This window comes from Geotrypetes seraphini, chromosome 3 (genome assembly GCF_902459505.1).
Source record: "Geotrypetes seraphini chromosome 3, aGeoSer1.1, whole genome shotgun sequence".
Lineage (NCBI taxonomy): Eukaryota > Metazoa > Chordata > Amphibia > Gymnophiona > Dermophiidae > Geotrypetes > Geotrypetes seraphini.
Genome location: NC_047086.1, coordinates 220,397,962 through 220,423,436, shown reverse-complemented (window position 1 = coordinate 220,423,436; position 25,475 = coordinate 220,397,962). Strand labels below are relative to the sequence as shown.

At 39.3% G+C, this 25,475-nt stretch overlaps 1 protein-coding gene across 1 annotated transcript in view; it reads right to left on the bottom strand.

Moving 5' to 3' along the window:
- Nucleotides 1-412: 412 nt before the first annotated feature.
- The window catches only part of LOC117357251, a 44,624-nt gene continuing 19,561 nt past the window's right edge, over nt 413-25,475 (bottom strand). Inside the window, exon 6 of the mRNA XM_033937622.1 lies at nt 413-7,681. Within this exon, the coding sequence (XP_033793513.1) occupies nt 3,301-7,681 (4,381 nt within the window). The 3' untranslated portion in view covers nt 413-3,300. The remainder of the gene's footprint in view (nt 7,682-25,475) is intronic.

Below are 25,475 nucleotides of genomic sequence, written 5' to 3'. Positions count from 1 at the left end.
TGCCAGGAAACTCCACTACATAGGTGGGCTATAAAACAGATACCCAAGTTTGAGCTGCTCTCCCCAAGGACACCAAGGAATGAATCTTAGAACTTTTGATGCCTTTGAGAGGGATTTGCTTACCATAAAATGGTGAGGAACCTGCTACTGCTTTTCAAATCCAGAAACTTTCTGACTCTGTACATAGAGTCAGCCTTTCTGTTAAAAGGGGGATTGCTCATATTCTCACATTTATTTATTTTTATAGCCCATCCTCCCCAGGAGCCTAGTATGGATTACAATAAAATAAAATTAGGTACTTAGAACTTCCCTAACTATCCTGACGGCTCACAATCTAGCTAAAGTACCTGAGAAAACTATGATTAAATAGTAAAGATATAACAATTCAAATAATAAAAAAGAAAAAAAAGGAATAAAATTAAAGTAAATAAAAAACTCAAAGTTCCCAAAGAAGTCCAAGCAAGATAGACTAAAAGTCCAATGGATGCATTGGCCGAGATGATAGTCTATCACTTGCCGAAGATGATCTTTGAATCCCAACCATGGGCGAAGGCTAAGCTGATCCATGTATGTCCTTCAGGGTTTTCATGGTAGACACTGACCAAATTTTGGTTTCAGATATGGTGCTGAAGCTGGCCCAAAATCCTGACTGGTTTCAGTTTTGGCAAAGGCTGAGGCCATGATTTCAGCAGAAACTAACTGTGTTTTCAGTGGAAGCTGAAATATGCTTTCTCCTGTCTTCCTCCCTCTCCTCCAAACAGGCATCACTTTCCCCCATGCCTACCAGAAGGTGCCCCCCTTGGGCCTATCTTTTATAAACCCTGGCAGTCTAGGGATGTACAAAATATGAATCTGGGATAAGGAATAACCATGTGGGAGATACATGAAATAGATGCAAATATGAAAATACCCACTCTATGCTTAAATCCAAACAGTCAAAACAATCTAGTTAGCAGTGCTCAGAACCACACAAGTGATAAAAAGCAAGTAGGAAGGAACATTAGATCACAAATTTGGAAGAAATTATTTGTGGGTTCTCTGAGGAAGCCTGGTCTGGCAAAACGTGTCAGAACCTGGAAGAATCAGCCCTTTATGATGAGTACACATTAATATTTTGTACCATTCAATATTTTGAGTAATTGGAGCGTTCACCCATATAAAGTATGAAGTGCAATGATTGAACATTGAAGACACTGCCTTCGGGGGTTTCACCCTGTTGTGATCTTGTGCTAACTAGATTAAGTTTTGACTGTTTGGATTTAAGCATAGAGTGGGTGTTTTCATATTTGAGTCTAGGGATGTAGCCAGGGTAGAAGTGATCCTAGTCACTCCTGCCCATGCTAGATCTGCTCTCAAGATGGCTGCCATGATCTCTAGTGGCAATCTTGCAAGATTGACACAAGATGCCATGGGCAAGAGTGACTGGGGATCACTCCTGCCCTGACTACAGCATTATACCATAAGCAATTGTAAGATAGTCTAGGAGAGGGAGCTACTTTTACATTTTTTTTTCAGTAATGTGGTTGCTGCAAGTAATGCAGTTATGATCTTGCATAGTAGCTCATATGGTAAATATAGTGCTCCAAATAAATACTTTTGATACAAACATTTAGCACAAATTTAAATCCATAAATTTGGGATAAGCAGCTCCTTAGGAATTAGCCTTCCTGTGGAGATATGACATCAGCTGTCACTCCAAATGAGGTGCACAGTCAGCCATTGTAAAAACAGTCTTTTAATATAGTTTCAGTTTTCATTAGCTCAGGTCCAGGTGTATGGCTTGAATACTATTTAGGTGATTCTACAGTATTTCCAGGCTCTGTTGGGCATGAAAAAAATACAGAATTTTAATTAGACTTGTGGCATGCAGAAGCTAGGTTCTAAGGAACTTGCAGTGATTGTTTTCAGGCACAAATACTGGTCAAGCTTAAAGTGTTAGTAAGAAAGAGATATTACAATGAAACAAAGTTTATATATTAGAAAATATTTTGAGAAATATATTGCTCTTGATTGTAAATCTTCAGGGCAGTAAGACCTCATATTCAGTAACCATGTGCTTTTTTTAAATTCTAGATTGTGTATCAGGCTGGTATAATGTCTGCAGTGACTGGACTCCTTTGCTTTATTTTAGTAAGAATTTATAGCATGATTTGTCCTTTAACTAAATACAAAAGTGGAGAATATCCCAATGCTACTTTCTCTTATTTGTGCACAGTTTGGGTAAACATAAAAAGCGTGAAATCATGATTAAAAAAATATATATGTTCTCACAAAGTTCCTGTTTCAGAGGATATTTAACTACACCTGTATGACTTGGGAACCTAAACGTGCCAGACTTGTTGAGAATTCCTTGTTAAAATGGCTCTCCCAGTTGTCAGCCTGTGCTTGCAGTTCCTGGAATAATAATCTGTAAATTTAGCAGAGGGCTGTTGACTGCAAGCTCTGACAATCCCCAGTAGGTTCTACTTTAGTTCTCAATTTTGGTTGAAACAAGGCAATAAGTTTCAACTGCAGTTTCTTTTTCAGCCAAAACTGAAGAGTTTCCTTAGGCCTCTATTTAATCTGGGCACTATTACAGCCTGCTGGGAGAGAAGAGGGGATGTCCAGGAATTGGTTGATATCCATTGCTTCTGTCCTGGGCTACTACTCAGTCTCTAGCTTAAATGGGATAGTATGAACCATCTCTCCCTTACAAAACAAATGAGCAAGAGCTCTTCTGCTGGCCATGATCCCATGGCCAAATAAAACTGTGTGATTCCCTGGAGGTGAAGAATAGCGATGCACCTTTGAAGAATCCACCCAGGTCACAAACCAAACACAGGTTTTGTTACTTCATTTGGTCCCAACCCATAGTTTGATAAGCTCTGCCATGAGCACTATTCATTTTAACCTTTTAATTGGCAGATGGTGAAACAGCTGCTCTACGTAACTTGATGTTGAGCAGGAATTTGGAAGCACAGAAACACATGTTGCTTCTGAGCAACAATGCCAAATAAAGGGTTAAAATAACAATAATCAATCTATATAATATGCTTAAGATCCTAGAAGATGGTATCAGTTGGGACCAATAGAATGAATGTGTGTGCGCTCACTTAGATGTGCCTGGGCCCCATGCTGTGAAAAGACAATGGGTTACACAGACTTGTATAAAAGCAGCTCTGTGGGTAGGAGGCGGCCCAGCATGGTTTGATGATGGGGATAATTTTATTTAGTGACTGTTAGTGTATTAATACTACTAGCAATTGTAATATACTGTTGCCTTTGTAGAGATTCTCATCCCTGGTTGCTATTTTCTCCTGGCTAGGTTTCATTCTCCAGGACTGTGGCACATTCCTCCTTCTGATGTATTCCAAATAGCTCAATTTCAGCCTGGGTCAGCTCCTCTAGAACTTGCTCAATGCAGCTACTAAGGTCTGCTCTTTCTCCACCATTACCTGTCTGTGTATGTATATTCAGGTCTGATCTAATGCTTAACTTTCTGAGATATGGGGAGTCTTGTGTGGGTTGTTCCCATTCCACTGGAGGCTTTACTAAAACTAGCCAATCAGAGTCGCTGCTATTTTGTGGTCTTCTATGGAAAGGTTCTTCAGAGTCTCTCAATCTTTCTATAGTATCAGGACTTGTGCACTGAATTACTTGTCCTGGTGCATGTTCTCTGTTGACATCCTTGGACTCACTACATATAATCACAGTAACATCAGAATCATAACCATCAGAACTGCTGGAGACAGTGACAGCCTCCACCTGCCCTTCTCTTCCAGTCCCATCATCTCCTGATGCGTTTTCTATCATACTCGAAGAATCTGTTTCTTCATCTTCATCTGTGTCTGAATCGGGAGCTGTGTGGCGTCGAATGCGGGAAACAGCCTCCTGCAAATCCTTAGCATACAACCCACGTTTCTTTGTATAATGCTTCAGTGGTGTTCTTTCATGGTTTGGCTTGCAATTGCTAAAATTCAGTCTCCAGTTGGTCTCATTGCTAGCTTCTTGTGAAACTCTAGATTGCAAGGAGACATGATCAAGATCATTATCTCCAGGACATCTACTCAACATCTTTATATGGCTTCCCAAAGTCTGGTCATGTGAGAATTTCCCATCACTGTAAAGGCTTGACTTTGTGTCAGTCCCACTGGTTTTTGAATCTTGAAGGAGTTCTAGTTGAGAGTAAACCTTTTCTGGTGAGGGCACCAGGAGAGCTCCAACTCTTTTAGGTACTCCATCCGCCAGCTCACTTGCTTCAAATGGTTCAGTGATTTTATCTTTGTCAAGACTTTGGTCTTTAGCATAGTCAAAGGTTTTTTCTACTGGAAGCACAGTTTTGGTATATAACGCCTCATTCATAATCAATCTATCAGCTACCTCGTGTACTAGATATGGGCATGAGGTCTTCCCATCTATGGCAAAATTTAGCTCCTTTTTGGCCTCTATGTTTCTTATATGTTGGGAAGGCTCAGTTTTAATATAACCCAATTCCTGAAAAGGCAGGTGAGAATTACTTGTAGATGAGTAACTATTCACCTCTTCTACCACCGCAGGATTCATGATGTTTTCTTTCAAAAGGTTTGACTCATTCACTGTGTCAATATTATATTTTTGGAGATTACTTTGAGATTGGATTGTCTCCCACACATTCAAATTTGGTTTACCCACTGCAGGTAATGTACTATCCACAGATATAGGACTTCTCATAGACCACTGATTGGCTGATGGGATATTTACAGTAGTGTTGCTTTTTCTCTCTGTTGCATTTAGCTCTGGACATCTGCAACCTTCACCTTGTTGGTCATTCACATCAAGTGATGGCTTGTACACAATCCCCAGACAGATAGAATATTTTGTGGGAGCCACTTGATTATTTAGATCTTTTTTTGAAGCATTGCAAGTCATGGGATCTTTTAGCTGAAGGTCATCTTCGGTTTTTGTCACCTGGCTCCAAACATCAGCCAGACCTCGAGGAACTATGGAACCTTTCATAGTCTGAAGTGATTCCTCATTCTCTTGCCTTTGAGTGCTGTCATTAGAATTCTGATGTAAGCTTGCTGTGCTAGTTGCATTGCTGTCCTGTCCTGTTTCCAAAGGGTTTGAGTCTGTAAGGGAAAGTCCTAAAATCCTAGTTGATTTTTCCAAGTTCTTAGGGCTTGGGTGATGGAACATTTGTAATTTATGTGCATGACTTTTTCTTGGGATACCAGATACACTTTCACTGCTGTTACCACGTGGAAGCTTGTTCACTCGATGACTCTGTTGGTTCCTCAGAATCAATTCCTGCCATGGAGACCTCAGGGGAAGTCTGTCATAAATCTGCTCATTCTGTTTTTGAGAAGATTCTAGAGAAAATTCCTGGTTCTCCTTTGCTTTATATTCCTTTGAAGTTTCAGGGTGTAAATATTTTACCCTCTGTTTACTAGGTGGGAAAATATATTCAGCCCTAACAATCACACAAGTGGCATCTATGATAAACATTCCATCATTCTCCATTGAAGATGCCTGAGGTGTCTTCTCTGGCTTTTGAACTAGTTCATAATGCTGCCCTGCTGAAACCTGTGGAATATTTGAAATTTCAGATTCTTGGATTTTGGGTTTGCCACTGCTTTTCTGAACATCTTGCTGCAAGCCATGTTGCCACCTTGAATCTCGGATTGGTAGACTGTTGGTTGCTCTGAGTTCTTTCCACTTTGGTAAACCTAAAGTCTGAGCATATATTGATATTTCATGTTCCCTACCAGCCCTGATCATATTAGTCTCACTAGGAAATAGATTTTCTTTTTCTAGTCCTGATCTTTTCCTATCCCATGAGCTCCATTTCATCTCAGTGTTGCTCAAGTGTTGTGGGTTGCTTTGCCTGGGCAATGTATGGCTGGCATGCTGGAAGATGTCATCACTTGACTTGTAGAAAGTTTGGTCTTGGAGTCTAGAACCATTTGCATGATGTGCCTTGAGATGACTTGTCCATTTAGGCATCTCTCCAACATAATGCTTCTGCCGATCTACATTCTTAAAAACTGTTTTCTTATCCATGGGATTAGCAGTGTAGCTGAAGCCCCATCTATAAGGTAACTTATCCTGGTATACTTTATAAGATTTATCCACAAAAGGGCTGGAGGGCTTTTCTTTGGTTTTATCTTCTTTTATAACATCCTGGTTTTGTAGATGACTGGTGTTTGGTATCTTATTTATGCTACTTATCTTTTTTTCCTTGATCCTTTGTTCTGCACCTAGTCCACCAGTCTTGGAGGGCATGTAATTTTTCAATGCTGCTTTTGAAGGTGAAACTAAATGTTGACTTTCTGCTTGGATTCCAGTGAGAGTGGTCTGTCCTGGCTTCTTGCCCATTCTGACATGGTTCTTCATCAAATTTGCTTTCTTGAGTTTTTCCTCTAGAGAATTCTTGGACTTTGATGGCGGCCTTTCCCATTCTACAGTCTCATAGATATTTTCTGCATCTTCTTGCATTTGAGATTGCGGTGGGACATTCTTTCTTTGGGATATACCTTCATCAGGCTCTTGGTGTTTTAAGAATTTGCTCCACGTACTGAAGCCTTGAGGAAACTTCCAACCAGACATTACATTTCTATAGGTCTTTGGGTCAAACTTTATTTTCTTTTCAGTACCTGCTGTGGTCCCTTCCCTTTTGGTTTCTACAAATCCATGCACACATTCTTCAGTGATATCCTTCATGGCACGACAGGGTTTGTTTTGGTTTGGTTTGAAACACTCCACATATTCTTGATCTTCACTCTTTTTGCTCCTATTAGACTCCTCCCACTGAAGTCTGGATCTCACTGCTGTCCTTTCATATAAACTGGCTTTCCCCAGCTTCCCCCCTTTTGAGGGTTTCTGAGCTGACTTATCAACTAGCGTTTTCTTTACTTTAAGGACCCGATGCGGAGCTTCATATGCGGGAGGTGGAATGTAAGGTGGAGGCAGTACCCATTTTGGGGGAATTTTTTTTTCATTTTCCTTTAGGATGTCTGACATACCCAGGTCTGACTCACTTTTCATCATCATACACATCTCATAACTTGGCAGACCCTCAAGCTCATTACAGATCTCTGCATGCTCAGACCATCCTTGTGGAAATTCTTTACCATTTCTGGGTCTTTGGTTCTGAAGTTTTTCTTTCTTCCTTCCATCTAACCCAGATGGCGGCAGCTTCTGACTTTGGCCCCATCTTCTGCCAGGGTTTTGGCCTGTGGCTTCTTTTGCTTCTACAAACTGTGCCCAAGGTGGATAGGTTAAATCTCTTTCTCTATTATGTCTGTGATAAGAGGGCTCCCATCTCTCATATACAGAGTCAGGATCTTGAGACAACTCACTAAATTCCTCTCTTCTTCTGTGCTTCCCAGACTTTCCGGGACTTCTCCAATCCATCGGTGTCTCAGAAGGTCCCTTCCTTCGTTTTCTGACTGGGTCCTTCATGTCCTTTTGAGATTTTACCTTATTCGCTGATGGTGCTGTCGCCTTTGGTTTTCTGTCTCCTTTTTTCACATTTTTAGTTTTCTTTTCAGTCCTCCTCTCCCACATTTCATCCTCTGTCTTCTGAATGTTTCTCCCTGGATGAGGGTGCATAGGAGCAGCAGCTTGCCAGCTGGCAGAATTCTGCATCAATTGAGGACTGTGCACTCTAGTATCCTGGACTGGTCTGTATGGCAAGTCTGTTGTATACGGCATTTCAAGATACCTGAAAATAAAAGGAACATATACATTAGTCTTTAATAGTTGGGTTGAAAACCAGGCATCCACTTGTTTCATACTTTGCCACCTAACATATAAGAGCACCTTATAGCATGTTGCACTATACATCAAAAGTACATCTATTAAAACCACACATCCTGAAAAAAGTTGTAACTATATCAGGGAAGGAAAGGCTGGGTGCAGTGTTCTCCATAGACAAGCAAGAGAGATGCAGGCACACTGTACAATGATGTCTATAACAGATCCAATGTACTGGTACTTGACTCTAGTTGAGGAAGAGCCTTTAGGTTTCTTGTGAGTATACGAGTAAGCAAGTATTCCTGGGTTTAATAAAACTCCCCCTCTCCTCAGTCTATCTTTTTTGTGCATTTGGATCAACTGTTCTCCACTTCTCTCCATAATTATACATATATATATATATATATAAAGACAAGAGCAAGCAGATTAAAATAAAAATCATATCATTGCTTTCTGGGTAGAGAAGTGAACAGAAGCAGGGCATCAGCGCCATCTCCAAGGGCTCCAGAACCTGACCTTCTGCAGCAACTGCCATGGCAGTCCCCCTTACTTGAGACTCAGTCTGCATATCATGTGAAGACCTCAGCAACATCCAAATTACTTCCAAGCAGCTCTCCCACCCAACAAGATACAACCTATGGTCAACCTATGGCACTGTTGTTCCACCTCGCCCAAGCACATGGCAGGCTTAGGTGCAGCACTCAAACAGTAGTGACTGGCCTGCAAGGAGCAGTTCCCACTTCCACAAGCTCTGGTATGCACCAGTATGCCTCCTTTCAACTTCACCACCACCAACGCTGCCCAGTCCCAGGCAGATCTTAGGTCAACTTGGGCTGTTTCAAAGCAGAAGAAGGAAGCAAATGAAAAACTGAAGCATGTTAAACTGGAATTTGGGGAGGCCTCCTCCTTCAACCAGTAGGGAAATGGCCTCTCACCCCTCAAAACTAGGCACTGATGTACTTTCTTCTGCTAACATGCCTCCTCAATATGAAAAGACTCTGGTGCCTACAACTGAGAAGGGTCACATAACACCACCTTCATTAGATCCATAAGTCTTGCCTCACCTCTGCAAAGAAATGATCTAGATAAACAAATGTAGCACTACTCCTACCTATTTTCTATAAAAAAATCTCCAAACTTCTGCAGCTCAGCTCCACAGGACACCAGCCAATAAGCACAATTTTCTTTTTTTTTTTTAATTCTTTATTCATTTTTAAACTTTCAACAAGTGTACAATATAAGTAATACATAGATTTACTAACAACACTTGATATATCTATCAAGATAATAACAAATGTATATGTATCTAAACCCTTCTCCCCCCCTCCCTTTCCACACTATTTTCTTAATTGAATCAATCTTTTTCATAGTTCTTTTTACCTTTTTTTTCCTTTATTTATACAATCCCTCCCCTTTCCCCTCCATTCATAAGTAATGTTAAGAAAATGGTGTTTATTCATTACAAAACAATGTCAATGGCTCCCATATTTTATTAAACCTTTTATAATTTCCATTTTGTATTGCTATTGAACGTTCCATTTTGTATAGATGACAAAGTGAATTCCACCAGAAATTAAAGTTAAGTCTGCTGTGATCTTGTTGCATGGCAACTCCTGTCATAATCAATAAAAGTTTGTTATTACTTGCCGATATCTGACTCTTTTTTCTCATAGACATGCCAAATATCACAGTATCATAAGTTAATGCTACAGGATTTTCCAATAAAGAATTTATTTGATCCCAGATCGAATTCCAAAAGGCTAATATATAGGGACAATAAAATAAAAGATGATCCAAAGTCCCTACATCAAGCTTACAATGCCAGCATCTATTAGACAATGAACTATTTAACTTTTGTAATCTAACAGGGGTCCAAAATGCTCTATGTAAAAGAAAAAAACAAGTTTGCCTCATAGATGCTGACAGTGTACATCTTATTCTCCAAGATCAAATTTGTGGCCATTGAGATGCTGAAATTTGATGTTTAATCTCAATGCTCCAAAATCCCTAAGACCATTTTTAGGTTTTTTATTGACCAATTCACTAATAACTTTGTACCACTGTGCGGCCTGGTGACCCAGAAAATCTGCCTGGAAGCATAAAAATTCCATGCTATATTGAAAATTTAGATTTTTCCATTCAGGGAACCCTGCCTGAATGGCCTGCTTCAATTGCAACCATTTATAAAATTGTGATTTATTCAGTCCAAATTTATTTTGCAATTGTGTAAACTCAAGCATATTTCCATTTGAAATAACATCATTTAAAGTTCGTATTCCTGCATTTAACCAATGCTTCCAGACAATCTTAGACCCGCCAATTTGAATCTTGGAGTTTAGCCATATAGATTGATTTGTTGATTTATTTATAGGAATTTCAGTTAAATTACTTACATACCTCAGAGTTTTCCATGTATCTAATAAAAGTTTATTTTCTTTATACAATCTGGGCATCTTGATACTGAGAATGTGACAAAGATGTAAAGGAGACATGAGTCGCCATTCCAAATATAACCAATCCGAAGTGTATTCAATGAGATCTGGGAGGACCCAATACATACCTTGACGTAAAATATAGGCCTGATGATACCTATAAAAATTTGGGAAATTTACCCACCCTCCTTAATTGATTTCTGTAAAGATACCAAAGCAATTCTAGGCGTTTTGCCAAGCCAAACAAACTTAATAATTATTGAATTCAATTTTTTATAAAAAGAATTTTGGAAAAATACCGGAATCATACACATTTGATAGCAAACCACAGGCGATATCATCATTTTTATAGTTTGAACTCTCCCCCACCAAGATATATGTAACGGATTCCATTATTCACATAATTCCGAAACCTTTTTTAATAAAAGTTTTTCATTTTCTTTTACTGTATCTTCTATTGAATTTTTAATCCAAATTCCTAAATATTTTAATCCATCCTCTTTCCAAACAAAAGGAAATGAATCAAACATAGATTTTATGCAATGTACATTAAGCGAAAGTATTTCAGATTTATTCCAATTGATTTTATATCCTGAAAACATTCCAAACCTTTCAATCAATTCTAACAAACACGGTATAGTTGAACCTGGATTGCGCAAATATAATAAAATATCATCCGCATTGAAACGAACAGGATCCGTTTCTTGGTCCCGAAACTGCCCTGCAAAACACTCTGTCATCTATTTCAGACGTCTGGAGGCAATTTCCTTAGGTAAGAAGGATTCACAGAAGGCCCAAAGAAATTACCTGTTTAATTTTCAGAATACATCCAGTTATATATCTTTTCACATGGGTCAGTGGTAGCCATCACAGGAAAAGGGGGATGGACAAGAGAGGGGAGGGGGTGCGTGAGCAGGATATGTACATGGCAGGGGGTTTGAGCCTGTATTGTCTTAAAGACGAAACTTCATTAACATGATTAAATGAACTCCTCCCAAACCATCAAGAGAGCAAACACGAACACCCCACACCCGATCACCTCCAACACAGGCAGGAACAAAAGACATAAAATGTGTGTGTCCTTTTTAAATGTGTCCTTTCATAGACAGAGACAGAAAACCTATCTTTTCAAATGTGTCCTTTCACGCATAAGCAGATAATTTGTATTCCCATTCTTTCAGGGGAATACCCTGTATCCCCTTTGTCTGATTAATAGCTATCAATAAGGGTTCTAACACAATATCAAACAGTAAAGGAGATAGAGGACATCCCTGTCTAACTCCTCTATGCAGTTTAAAACTTTCAGATAAATTATTATTAATGTATAATCTTGCCATAGGGGAGCTATACAAAGTTTTAATCATTTGAACAAAATCAGGACCTATACCAAACCAATCCAAAGCCTGATACATGAATGACCATTCTACCCTATCAAAAGCTTTTTCTGCATCTAAAGATAGAGCAAAAGCTGGTTCATTCATCATTTTAGTTAAATTTAAAGTATGAAATGTTAGAAGAATGTTTGTTAGCAATGAAACCCGTTTGATGTACATCAATTATGTAAGGGAGAGCCTTTGCCAATCTTAATGCCAGTGCTTTAGCCAATAATTTTCCATCTATATTAATTAATGTAATTCGAAACCAAAGTGGGATCTTTATTTGGCTTTGGCAAAACAATCACCACAGATTCTGCCATGATACTTTTAATACAACCTTTATTAAGTTGGAACTGATATAATTTTAGTAAATAGGGTAATAAAGAATTTTGAAATGTTTTATAGAATTCCACAGTAAAACCATCCCCACCTGGAGCGGATCCAACTCTAAGAGACTTCAATGCTGTTTCTAATTCTTTTAATGATATAGGTTCTTCTAAACTTCTTTTTATATGATCAGGAAGTTTTGGACCCTCAAGAAGATTTAAAAATTCCATACCTTTTTGAACTTTATCATCAGAAGACTCGGAAGAATACAACTCTTTGTAAAAAGCCAAAAATTGATTTAAAATATTACTAATTTGATTATGCATATTTCCTTTCTCATCTTTTATTGCAATTATTTTTATTCTTTTCTTCTTTGCTTTAAGATAATTTGCAAGTAAACTTCCTGCCTTATTGGATTTTCCATAATACAAGGTTTGCGAAGAAAACAAATCTTTCCTTGCCATTTTTGAAGAAATTTCATTATATTTACCCTTAGCCTTTAATAAAGCTTGCAAATTTTCATGATTCCATTTATCAATTAATTTGGACTCCAGCAGTTTAATTTCTTTTTCCAAATCCAAAAATTGTTTAATAAGTTGTTTTTTAATATATGCAGAATAAGAAATAATATTACCTCTTATAGTAGCTTTAAATGCATCCCATAAAATTTCCGTATTAATATCTGCTGAAGTATTTATTTGGAAAAATTCCAAAATTTTTAATTTAATTTCTTCAAGAAAAGTTGAATCCGAAACCAATGCATTATCAAACCTCCATAATGATCTATTATGTTCATTATTATCTAGTGTAAGTGTAATCCACACTCCTCCATGATCAGACAAAATAATTGGATCAATGGAGGCTTGTGTCACTTGTTGCACCATGGAATATGATACCAATATGTAATCAATTCTTGAAAAAGATTTATGAACTGGTGAGCAAAAAGAGAATTCCTGATCATTAAAATGAAGAATATGCCATATATCTTTCAAATTACAAGTATTCACCAAATTATCTAAGCCTAATGATTTTATATTTTTGCTTGGTTTTTTATCCAAAAAAGATCCATAACAGCATTAAAATCTCCAGCTACTATTAAATTAGAAGCAGCCAGTGGGAGTATTAATTTTTGTATATTTGTAAAAAAATCATTTTGATTCGAATTCGGGGCATAGATATTTATTAAAGTCAAAGTATTATTTCCCATACTCATTTCCACTTTTATCCATCTCCCTAAAGGATCAAAATCCATCATTTTAAATGAAGCTAAACATTTTTTGTTAACTAATATAGCCACTCCTGCTTTCTTCCCCACTGCAGGAGCGAAGAAACAGTGTTTCACCCAATTATCTTCTAACTTTCTGGATTCTGCCACTGACAAGTGTGTCTCTTGAATGTAATACACATCAGCCTGTTGTCTTTTTAAGAATGCTAACTTTTTTTTCTCTTTACTGGGTGATTAAGGCCATTGACATTGAGTGAAAAGATTTTAATCTCCATCAATCCAATTAATTTTTACAAAATCTTTTTCATTTCTTGTATCTGAACAAAAAACTGAAATTATTTGAAATGAATAAACACCATTCTCTTTTATATCCCCCATATCAACATCCCTACCCCAATTATCAATTTCCCTTAACCCCCCTCCCACCCCTCCCTCTCCCACCCTTAATATTGACTGATAAAACCTGTAACTGCACATACAAGATCAAGTGAAGCATAAATTGAAAGCTCTATACAGACCACAATTATAGAACAATGTTGTATGTAATAATCATATGTATTAAAATATTAATAATCAAATAAAAAAACTAAAGATCTTTCACTCACTTTATAAATGAGAAAAGAGAATGTGAAACTCTATATATTTGCTAAAAATATTAGACTTGTAAGAAGCCCAAAAAGAAAAAGTAATTATTGATAATATATGTACCCCTTTTTTATTATTATATATATTTTTTTAATTTTAAAATTTATATATTCCCCTTAAGTAATCTTAAAGGAACCTATTAAACCCTAAAACTAGAGTTCCTTAAAAATCTTTGTTAACAGAAATTATTTGTATTTAAGACTTTTCAAAAATCTCTATTAACTCATCAAAACATATAAACTAAATCTGTCACTATAAGTTCTGTATATTAACATCTTATCTTCATGAATGTAATATAATAACTTATCAGAGATTTTAGTGACTTTTCAATATATGTAGCAGGAAAGAAAAAAAATCATTTCAACTTTAAAAAGTCATCTTTTGAGATAGAGAGATTAAAGGCTCATAGAGAGACAAACTGCCTTTTTCATCAGCATTCCATTTCACAGTTCCCATTCAAAATAAAACAGAGCCAAACTGTCATTTAGCTTATTCTCAAATATATTAAAGATGATAATAAATCAGATCAAATAAAAATCAAGAAGAATAAATTTCAATTCCATGAAGTGAATAAGCCAAATTAATAAGAACATAAGAACATAAGCAGTGCCTCCGCTGGGTCAGACCACAGGTCCATCTTGCCCAGCAGTCCGCTCCTGCGGCGGCCCGAACAGGTCACGGCCTGTCTGAGTCACCAGAAGGGGCCCCCTTGCCACCTTGGTTTCCCATTGAGTCTTATCTTCCCATCGAAGTCTTAACCCTCTGGTCTTGCACATGCATGACCTGGTTGGATTTCTATACTTATTACTTGGTTTGCTTTCTATACCTGTGTTACATCCCAGCACGTCTCTCAGTATCCCCCTATCCCTCAGGAATCCGTCCAATCCCTGTTTGAATCCCTGTACCGTACTCTGCCTGATCACTTCCTCCGGTAGCGCATTCCAAGTGTCCACGACCCTTTGGGTGAAGAAAAACTTCCTTGCATTTGTTCTGAACCTATCTCCCTTCAGTTTCTCTGAATGCCCCCTCGTGCCTGTTGACCCCTTCAGCCTGAAGAATCTGTCCCTATCCACCCTCTCTATGCCCCTCATGATCTTGAAGGTCTCTATCATATCTCCCCTGAGCCTCCTTTTTTCCAGAGAGAAGAGCCCCAGCCTATCCAACCTCTCGGCGTATGGGCAGTGTTCCAGCCCTCTTACCAGTTTCGTTGCTCTCCTTTGGACTCTCTCAAGCACTGCCATGTCCTTCTTGAGGTACGGCGACCAATATTGAACGCAGTATTCCAGATGTGGACGCACCATAGTTCGATACAATGGCATGATGACTTCCTGCGTCCTGGTTGTTATGCCCCTCTTTATGATGCCCAGCATCCTGTTGGCTTTTTTCGAGGCTGCTGCGCACTGTGCAGATGGCTTCAGTGATGCATCCACCAGCACACCCAAGTCTCTCTCAAGACTGCTGTCTCCCAATAATGCCCCCCCCAATTTGTATTTGAACAACGGGTTCTTTTTCCCTATATGCATGACCTTGCATTTTTCCACGTTAAAGCGCATTTGCCATTTGTTTGCCCAGTCTTCCAGCTTGTCCAGGTCCCTTTGCAGGTCCTCACACTCCTCCCTAGACCTAACTCTGCCGCACAGTTTGGTATCGTCTGCAAATTTTATAACCTCGCACTTTGCCTCTTTTTACAGGTCATTGATAAATATGTTGAAGAGTAACGGCCCCAGCACCGATCCCTGTGGCACACCGCTTGTGACTCCCCGCCAGTCAGAGTATTGTCCCTTTACTCCGACCCTCTGCAGTCTACCCGACAACCAGTGCTCGATCCATCTGTGCACATCCCCTCCCACCCCGTGGTTCCACAGTTTCCTAAGCAGCCTTTCATGTGGCACCTTGTCGAAAGCCTTTTGAAAATCAAGGTAAATGATGTCTATAGGTTCCCCATTGTCATCGGTTGTTCCCTTTGATTTAAAAACATTTCCAGTTTCACAGGCTCATCAAAGCTCATAGTTTTGTTGTCAATAGTTATTTTCATAATCGCAGGGTATATCAGGCCAAATCTAGCTCCGATGTCTCTTAACTTTGGCCTCATATCTAAAATTTTTTTCCTTTTATCTGCCGTTGTTTTAGCGAAATCAGGAACGATGTGCACTTTGGCATCCTGACATTTTAAATTTGCATGTTCTTTAGCCATTCTTAACACCTCTAAAACTTGTTGGTGTCTTAGCAACTTGAAAATTAGGGGGCGAGGACCTTGTAAAGTATCAGGTCTCCTCATTGGTATGCGATGTGCACGTTCAACTTCTATCGGGTATTTGGATTTGAGGGGCAGGACTTTCATCAAGAAGTTTTCAACAAATGAGACCGGGTTATTTTTCTCCACCCCTTCCGGTACACCCAAAAGTCTCAGGTTACTCCTCCTCATGCGATTCTGGCAATCCTCCATTTCCCTGGTGAGTGCAAAGATTTTATCTCTGTCCAGTTTATATTGCCTTTTTTCAGCTTCAAAACTGTCCATTCTCATTTCTAATTTCGTTGTTTTGATTTCTAGCACTTCAGTTTTTTTATTTAAAGTCGCTATTTCTTCTTGTATTTCGTCTAGTTTTTTGGCATTTTTCAAAAGAATTTCTTTTATTTCTTGTAGTTCTTTCCATAGATCGATGTCACTTTTATCCCTTGACAACGGACATTTCGACGGTGTCGCCGGCTCTGGCTTAGCTCTTTTGACACTGCCAGAATTTGAGGGCATCATATTGGACTTATTCTGCTTTCCTGAAGCCATAATGTTTTTGTTTTTCTTCTTTTTATACTTTAAATAAGATTTTTATTTTCGTATTTTTGTCAGTAATGTCTGTGAATACGGACACTCTGCCTTACCCGACCATCCTCGTGCACTCGCAGGCCACGCCCCCCCAATAAGCACAATTTTCTAAAGATACTTCAGTCCTGCAGTGCTCCCAAGCAGATCATAGTCCTACTTGTTCATCAGATCCTGTAAGATCTACAATTTAGCATCTGACAGATGCCTCTATCTATGCAAATGATTTCCAAGCACTTAGAGCTCATATACAAAGTCAGTCAAGCCCTAGGACCTAACCTGCCCCATTACTCAGCAGTCTCAGATGCTGCAATCAAGAAGTCTAAGTTCTCCAGAGTGCATGCTGCCCAGAAAAGATCAGATGATCTTTGATACCACAGGAAGCATACCAAAGTGCCATGCTCACACTAAAAATTGTGGTGTTTAACTGCAAATTCTGCATTATCATCACTCACTTCTACTACAGCTCAAGAAGTCTTGCCTTGCACCTTTGCTGATACCCATGATAAACATTTTCACCCTATAGTAGTCTCTAAATAATCTTATTTGTGGAGTCAAGGCAGGATGTGGTTTTTGGCCAAACAGTCCTATATATCCTCTCTGCTTATTGATTTTCTCCATCCACCACAAACAGCACTGAGAAGCAAAGTAGTGTTGGGTAGACGTCTACAATCTGTACCCTGATCATGGCTAGACAGATTCCATTTCAGTAGTTGGGAAAACAAAGCCAATGTCAGGCAGACTTCTACAGTTCTTGCCCCAATTATGGCTGGAGAGATCTGGAAGGGCTGGAGTGGGGCTTCAATGACAGGTTCAATAGTTGGAGCCTAGAATCGGGCAGACTTCTATGATCTGTGCCCTGACTTCTATGGTCTGTGCCATGAAAATGGCAAGGATAAATCAAGACCAAGTATGCATATGCAGTATTACATCACACTTTATGCTATGAGTTTATCTTGTTGGGCAGATTGGATGAACTGTACCTGTCATCATCTACTATAAAGAAAGCAGAGTCGCCTACCTCTAATAGGGGCTTTCTGTAGAAAGCAGAGGAATGCAGCCACACTTTCCCATCCTCCATCCCCAACAGAACAGTATAAGGTCAGTAATCACACTAGGTAAACATGTGGACTAAGTAGAGGAACAATCTACCAACCACATGAAGCCAACAGCTTCTCCAGCTAAAGGAGAGCACCAGAGTTTAGGATGAAAGTGGGGTGCTGATCGCCTATTTAATTTTTATTGTAACTTGTGTTGTATTGTTTATTTGTTGTTGATGTATATGTATGTAATTTTGTAACCCGCCTTGGGTAAGGGCGGGATATAAATAAACCATAAACCAGCACAATGGATCCATCACAGATTTCAAAAAAGCAAAAGCAACTATGGAGATAATGGTCTTGATGTAAATGTTTAATGGAAATCTTCACAAATAAAAGTGATGCAGACAAATGTGAAATTCATAACACACAGAGGAAAATATGTGGTGTGGACCCAAATGTTCCATGTTTCAGTTGTGGAAAATGTTCTTCTGGGGTCCTATGGAAATATGTAGGAATGTAAGAATGTGAAAGTACAGAAATAATATTGCAAGTGAACATGGTGTACATGTGTAATATTGCAATATGCATGGTGTACATGCATCTGAATGCGATGGATATATAGCATGCATGCATCTGAATGGGATGACTATGGTGATAGTGGGAAATATAAATTTGAAATTCATAAAAAGTGCACATACACTTAGGGCTCCTTTTACAAAGTCGTGTTAGCGGCTTTATCGCACATGCATTTTTAGCACGCGCTAACCCACGCTCTAGCCGGAAAACAACTGCCTGCTCAAGAGGAGGCGGTAGCGGCTAGCACGGCTGGAAAATTAGCACGCGTGTTATGCGGCTTCGTAAAAGGAGCCCTTAATGTGTTTAAATATTTGATTTAAAATATGTTGTACGTTTTTTGATTAATTTTAATTGTTTAAAAGGGACGGTGAAGTACAACCCGAGTAACCAAGTTTATTTAAAATTTGATAAAATCACTTAGCAAAATTCTAAGCGATATACAGTCATTAAAAATAGGGGATAATTAAAATTAGATAAACTGTTGTACTGAAAAAACAAAAATTCGATAGATCAGACAAACTTAATGGATAACAAAAGGAAAAAGGGGGAAGACCTACATCAAATATAGGACAGAAAAACAATATAAGGACAGAATAAGGTAAGTACATGAGGGAGGAGAGAGCCAATTATGAAGGATACGAAGAAAATAGGGAAAAGGCATAGATTATTATTTTTAAAAATAGTTTTATTAAAAATTTTATAAAACGCTTATTTAAGCATTAAAGTTCAAAGGCATGGGCTTTGAAATGATCAAGAGATTTTTATTGCTGTAAATGGGTTGGCATAGAATTTCAGAGTTGTTACAGAGAAAACATTCAAGCGTATCAGGTTAATCTCTCTTAAAAATGGGAAGGGTGCTTTTTTGAGTTTTGTTATGCTTTTATGATTTCATAATTCATTTTATCTGAGGTCTCAGTTGCTACATTTGACTTTCATTATTTATTCTTTGTTTTTAATTTTCAGTGTTCTTAATTCTTTACTCTTGCCTGTTCACCTTTCAGCCCACAGGTTCTTGAATGCTTTCATGCATACTCTATCTTTGTCCTCATATCTTTCTTCCTTTTAGTATATATTTTTCATCTTGCCTATTACAACCTTTCTTTTTTGGGTTACCCAGGTTGTACTTCACCGTCCCTTTTAAACAATTAAAATTAATCGAAAAACGTACATCAATTTAAACACATCATTAAGTGTATGTGAACTTTTTATGAATTTCAAATTTATATTTTCCACTTCACTATCACCATATATTCATCCCATTCAGATGCATGCACATCATCACTATCTTTTTCACTTGCAATATTATTTCTGTACTTTCACATTCTTACATTCCTACATATTTCCATAGGACCCCAGAAGGTTTTCCATAACTGAAACACGGACCGTGTCAGGTCCACACCACATATTTTCTTGTGTCTTTTATGAATTCAACATTTATCTGCATCACTTTTATTTGCAAAGATTTCCATTAAACTTTTACATCAAGACCATTGTCTCCATAGTTGCTTTTGTTTTTTGGCTTCCATCAGAGATGTCACCATATGAAGTAGCTGCATTCCCCTGCTGTCTGTGGAAATCCTCCAACCCCTCATTACGAAGTAAGCAACTCTGCAGCTAACTGACCGATTAAAATGTTTAAAATATATAGGAGGTAATAGTGTAAATAAAGGGAAACAATGTGTATACAAAGAGATCTGAAAGAAATCAAGATGTTTGGATTTGCTCATACCTTTTTCAGTAGTAGCTCAAAATCAGTTACTTTCGGGTATATTTACAGTCATCAGAAGCAAGTTTTACTACATATATGAGACAGTCTTCCAAGGACCAAGGAACACCATCTGAAATATAGGTCTTGTTTCTGTTTATGGACCAAAAAAGGTTTTCTTTTTTTTCGGGAGGGGGGTTACAGTGCTAGTTTAATTTCTAACAGAAGGGAGTTTCACAGGGCTGGGACTGATCCAGAGAAAGCATAATCTAGTAGCCCCCCAGTATTTTTTTTTTTTTTAATCCTTCAATTCATCGCTGTCTGTGTACAGTTGCTTCCTATGTAAACCGCTCTGAACTGCTTCTGGTATTGCGGTATACAAAATAAAGTTATTATTATTATTACTACTTGTGAAACACAGATCCCTGGGTATTCACACACTAGATCTGGCACTAGCAGTAAGCACAAAGGTCAGGAAGGAAAGTATGGGAAAAGACAATAAGTGAGGTAGAGTTGCGAGAACAAGATTTGTATCCACTGTATCTTATCTCTACATCAGGTATATTTGGCCAACTAGCTTCCTGGAAACCATATTGGCAGAAGCTTGTCAGGGGTTGAATATAATAACTATATAATACAGATATCTAGAAGTATTTTTCTGACTCTGTATTTGAAGCCAAAATCTAAACTTAAACCACAACTGGTATTTATAAGTGTTCTGCCAGATATGACTGAAGGAACTGTATGTCTTGTCTTCTCATTAACTCGTGGCACAGCCACGAGTTGGCCCAGGCCAACACAGTTTGAACTTAGGTCCACCTACTGTAGAAGCAGCATAGTTGTGATGCCCCACCAGTCGAAGATTCCCAGCATTTCTCCCTTCCACCCCACCCACAAGGAGATCAAGGGTCTTAATTCCACTCCCATAGAAACATAGAAAATGACGGCAGAAAAGGGCTGTAGCCCATCGAGTCTGCCCACGCTAATGACCCACCCCCAGACTTCACCCGGCTAGAGATCCCACATACATATCCCATTTCTTTTTAAAATCGAGCACGCTGCTGGCGTTAATCACCTGCAATGGAAGTTCATTCCAATGATCGACTACCCTTTCGGTGAAAAAATACTTCCTGGCGTCGCCATGAAATTGCCCACCTTTGATTTTCAGTGGATGACCTCTCGTGGTTGAAGGTCCTTTAAGAAAGAAGATATCGTCTTCCACCTCGATGCGGCCTGTGATATATTTAAAAAAGTCTCAATCATGTCCCCCCTCTCTCTACGTTCCTCGAGCGAGTATAGCTGCAGTTTATTTAGTCTTTCCTCATATGGGAGGTTCTTGAGTCCCGAGACCATCCTGGTGGTCATTCGCTGAACCGACTCGATTCTCCGCACATCTTTTTGATAATGTGGTCTCCAGAATTGAACGCAATATTCAAGATGAGGTCTCACCATGGATCTGTATAGGGGCATTATGACTTCGGGCCTCCGGCTGATGAAACCTCTACGGATGCATCCCACCATTTGTCTAGCCTTGGATGCAGCTTTCTCCACCTGCTTGGCAGTTTTCATGTCTTCACTAATGATTACTCCCAAATCACGTTCTGCCCTAGTCCTAGCTAAGGTCTCACCATTTAGAGTGTAAGTTCTGCACAGGTTTCTGCTGCCAAGGTGCATGACCTTACATTTTTTGGCATTGAAGCCTAGCTGCCAAGTCGAGGACCAATGTTCCAATAAGAGCAGGTCCTGTTCCATACTGTCGGGCAAGGTGCTGTTATCTACTATGTTGCACAGTTTGGCGTCGTCGGCGAATAGTGTTATTTTACCTTGAAGCCCTTGAGTCAGGTCTCTTATGTATATGTTGAAAAGGATCGGACCCAAGACCGATCCCTGTGGCACTCTACTGGTCACCTCCGATGTATTGGAGGGGGTACCGTTAACCACTACCCTCTGGATTCTACCGCTTAACCAGTCATTGACCCATGTCGTCAATGTCACTCCCAATCCCATCGAAGTCATCTTGCTCAACAATCTGCGGTGCGGGACGCTATCAAAAGCTTTGCTGAAGTCCAAGTACACGACGTCCAGAGACTACCCCATATCCAGTTTCCTTGTAACCCATTCAAAGAAGCTGATCAGATTGGATTGACAGGACCTTCCCTTTGTGAATCCATGCTGGTAGGGATCCTGTAGATTCTCCCCACCCCAGTATTTTTTTAAAATCCTTCAATTCACTGCCAGCAATTAGCAGTAATTCATACCTGCTGCTTGCGTTGGCCTCTCCTGGTCGAGTGCACTTTACGAGATTGGTGGCTGTTTATCACAGGCAATGCACTCCAAAGAGATGGCCATGGGAATCCCAGCCAGAAGGGACGAAAGCCATTTGTCTTTTCCAAGTACTGGAGCAAAACCCTAAGATTTTTTTTTTAACCATGGAGTCTAATGGTAAAGTGTGCCCAGCAGAGGAAGAAAGACTGAACTGATCCATCTAATTTGGCTAATTATCCCTGTTCACTTGCTAAGTATATGTCCCACCTTCCAGTCAGAGGGTGACCACTTGTAGAACATCACACCTTTCCAAACGATATTCACCATCTTCTCCTTTGCATGGTAGCCTAGTGGGTAGACAGGTATGCACAATCACCTATTTAGTTCATACCCAGCATCCCTCCTTTCCCACATCTAACCACAAAGCTTTGTAACAAGGTAAAATAGTAGCACAGCTGACACTCAAACATCTGGCTTTCTAGGTTCTTGTGGCCTGTCATCTCCACTTTTCCAGTCAACATAAGGCTCGTATAGTCTGCCAAGTTCTAAGTATGTGAACACCGGCATTTCTGTACATGCAGTAATGATTAGAACTCCTAGAAGTTTGCCAGACCCAGTTACATAGAAGATGAAACATAGAAGATGACGGCAGAAAAGGGCTACAGCCCATCAAGTCTGCCCACTCTGCTTACCCACCCCCTGTCTATGCCCTAATGACCCAATTTCCTTATCTTGACCCTCGTAGGGATCCCACATGGGTATCCCATTTATTCTTAAAGTCTGGCACGCTGACTGCCTCGATCACCTGCACTGGAAGCTTGTTCCAATGATCAACCACTCTCTCTGTGAAGAAATACTTTCTGGTGTCGCCATGAAATTTTCCGCCCCTGAGTTTGAGCGGGTGCCCTCTTGTGGCCGAGGGTCCCTTGAGAAAGAAAATATCATCTTCCACTTCGACACGTCCCGTGAGGTACTTAAATGTTTCGATCATGTCTCCCCTCTCCCTACGTTCCTCGAGAGTGTAGAGCTGCAATTTGTTCTGTCTCTCTTCGTATGAGAGACCCTTGAGCCCTGAGATCATCCTGGTGGCCGTCCGTTGAACCGATTCAATTCTGCGCACATCTTTACTGTAATGTGGCCTCCAGAATTGCACACAGTACTCCAGATGAGGTCTCACCATGGCCCTGTACAACGGCATTATGACTTCAGGCTTTCGGCTGACGAAACTTCTATTGATACAACCCAATATCTGCCTTGCCTTAGATGAAGCCTTCTCCACTTGATTGGCAGTTTTCATGTCTGCACTGATGATTACTCCTAAATCTCGTTCTGCTGAAGTCCTAGTTAAAGTTTCTCCGTTCAAGAAGTACGTCCTGCATGGATTTCTGCTTCCGAGGTGCATGACCTTACATTTCTTAGCATTGAAGCCTAGCTGCCAGGTTGAGGACCAACTTTCCAATGTAAGCAGGTCCTGCGCCATATAATTCTGTAAACTGCATTCACTTACTATATTACAGAGAGACCTAGATGGTGTCATTGCCTACATTTGCTAGGACTTTCATCATTCTAACAATTCAAAATCCTTCATGTTACCATTTATTTTAACAACCCCCAACACTATTTTTTTTTTAACTGTTCTTCTATGGTACTTTACAAAAGGGGCCCACTAGATTATGCTTCCACTATGTCTTCACTTTTTTGAAACATGATAAAAGTCCCTACCGTAATCAAACTTTGGTTTGTTGCTCGCATAGTTTTCGTTCACACACTGGGGGTACTCTTTTCACATAATTTAATTTTTGTGAGATTAAAGATTTGGTTCCCTGTCTACCAACTCTGATTATGGTAGGGACTTTTTTCATGTTGACTTATATATGTCCTCCTTTTGGGTTGTTTTGTTTTGATATTTCTCTTTTTTTGAAAGTCAAAAATCTCCATTTTGTTGAAAGCTGTTACAGTTTTAACCTTTTTAAACCTGTTCTTACATTTCCCGGTGGGTGTGTTATCCACGGGGTTTGGATTGTTTCGACTGCTTTGGTTTCATTTAATCTCCTCCTGAGGAAGCTCCATTGGGGTGAAACTTAGGTCTAAATAGGGGGAGCAGCCAAGAAAATCGCACGTTTTGAGCACGAACCACTTTGAAGCATAAGAGAAAAAGAAAAATCTCCTGCTGGGCCACTAGATTGTTATATTTTTCCAACACGCTTAGTTACTTTAAACATTAAGATAAGTGTCACTTTATTTCAATTTTATTGAGTAAATCAGCAATGCTGCATTTTGGAAAAGAAGCAACTAGTGTAGCTTGATTGTTTGATGGGACTGAAAAGTGGCATGATGGTCCATTTGCTCTCTTAGCGGCACCAACCTTGCAGGAGACAAAGGGAACTGAGCACTTTTCACTATTTATTTACTTTTATATATTTTGAGGTGCTTATTTATTGCAATAATATGCTGGTATATTGATAAACATATTTTGAATAAAAGCATATATATATCGACTCCTATTGGTATTGTGTGCTGTTTTAACCTCTACTACCTGTTCAGACACACCCTATTTTGGTGGCTTTCCCAATCCAATTTGACTTGAGATTTACCCTTCCAAATTCCTATTCAGCAAATTGTGTTAATTATTGAAACTCTCAATCTAGGCTAGTGGGACATACCTATAAGGGCTTCATATCTAGAGCCCCTTGTCTCTTCAGGAGAACAAATTACACATCAATCTGGAGTTACAGACAGCCATGAAGGCTTTCCAGAACTAGGGGGCTCAACAAAACTGTCCTAATTCAGACAACCAGGTTCTCTACCTGAATAAACTGAAAAGGATCAGAGCTGCCATTCTGTTAAAGGAAACACTCATTTCTCTCACAGGATGACCATAAGTCTTCTCCTGTCAGCTAAGTGGCAAAATTCTGACAGAGGAATTTAATTGATATCTGAAATTCCCCACAAATGTTCTCTGGATCAGGATATGGCAAACACTAGTGTGGCACACCCAAGACAGATCTGGCTAAGATTGCTCATGAAAGGAAGGTATGAGAATTAGAAGATAGATTAGCAGCATGCACCTTTTCCCTTCAATAGGCAACAAACATACCCATCTATACCTCTGGTGGCAAAAACTGTGACAAAAGGAGAAATTAGGTCCTTACCTGCTAATTTTCTTTCTTTTAGTCCCTCTAGACTGGCACAGAAACGGATGGGTTTACGCTCCTCTGCCAGCAGGTGGAGACTGAAATACTAGCTTTTGGCTTCAGTACAAGTGGGCTGTGCAGTCCTTATTACAGTCTTAACGAATAGCCAAGCAGAAAATAACTAGGCTGAAAACAATAACATCCTAACGCCACACT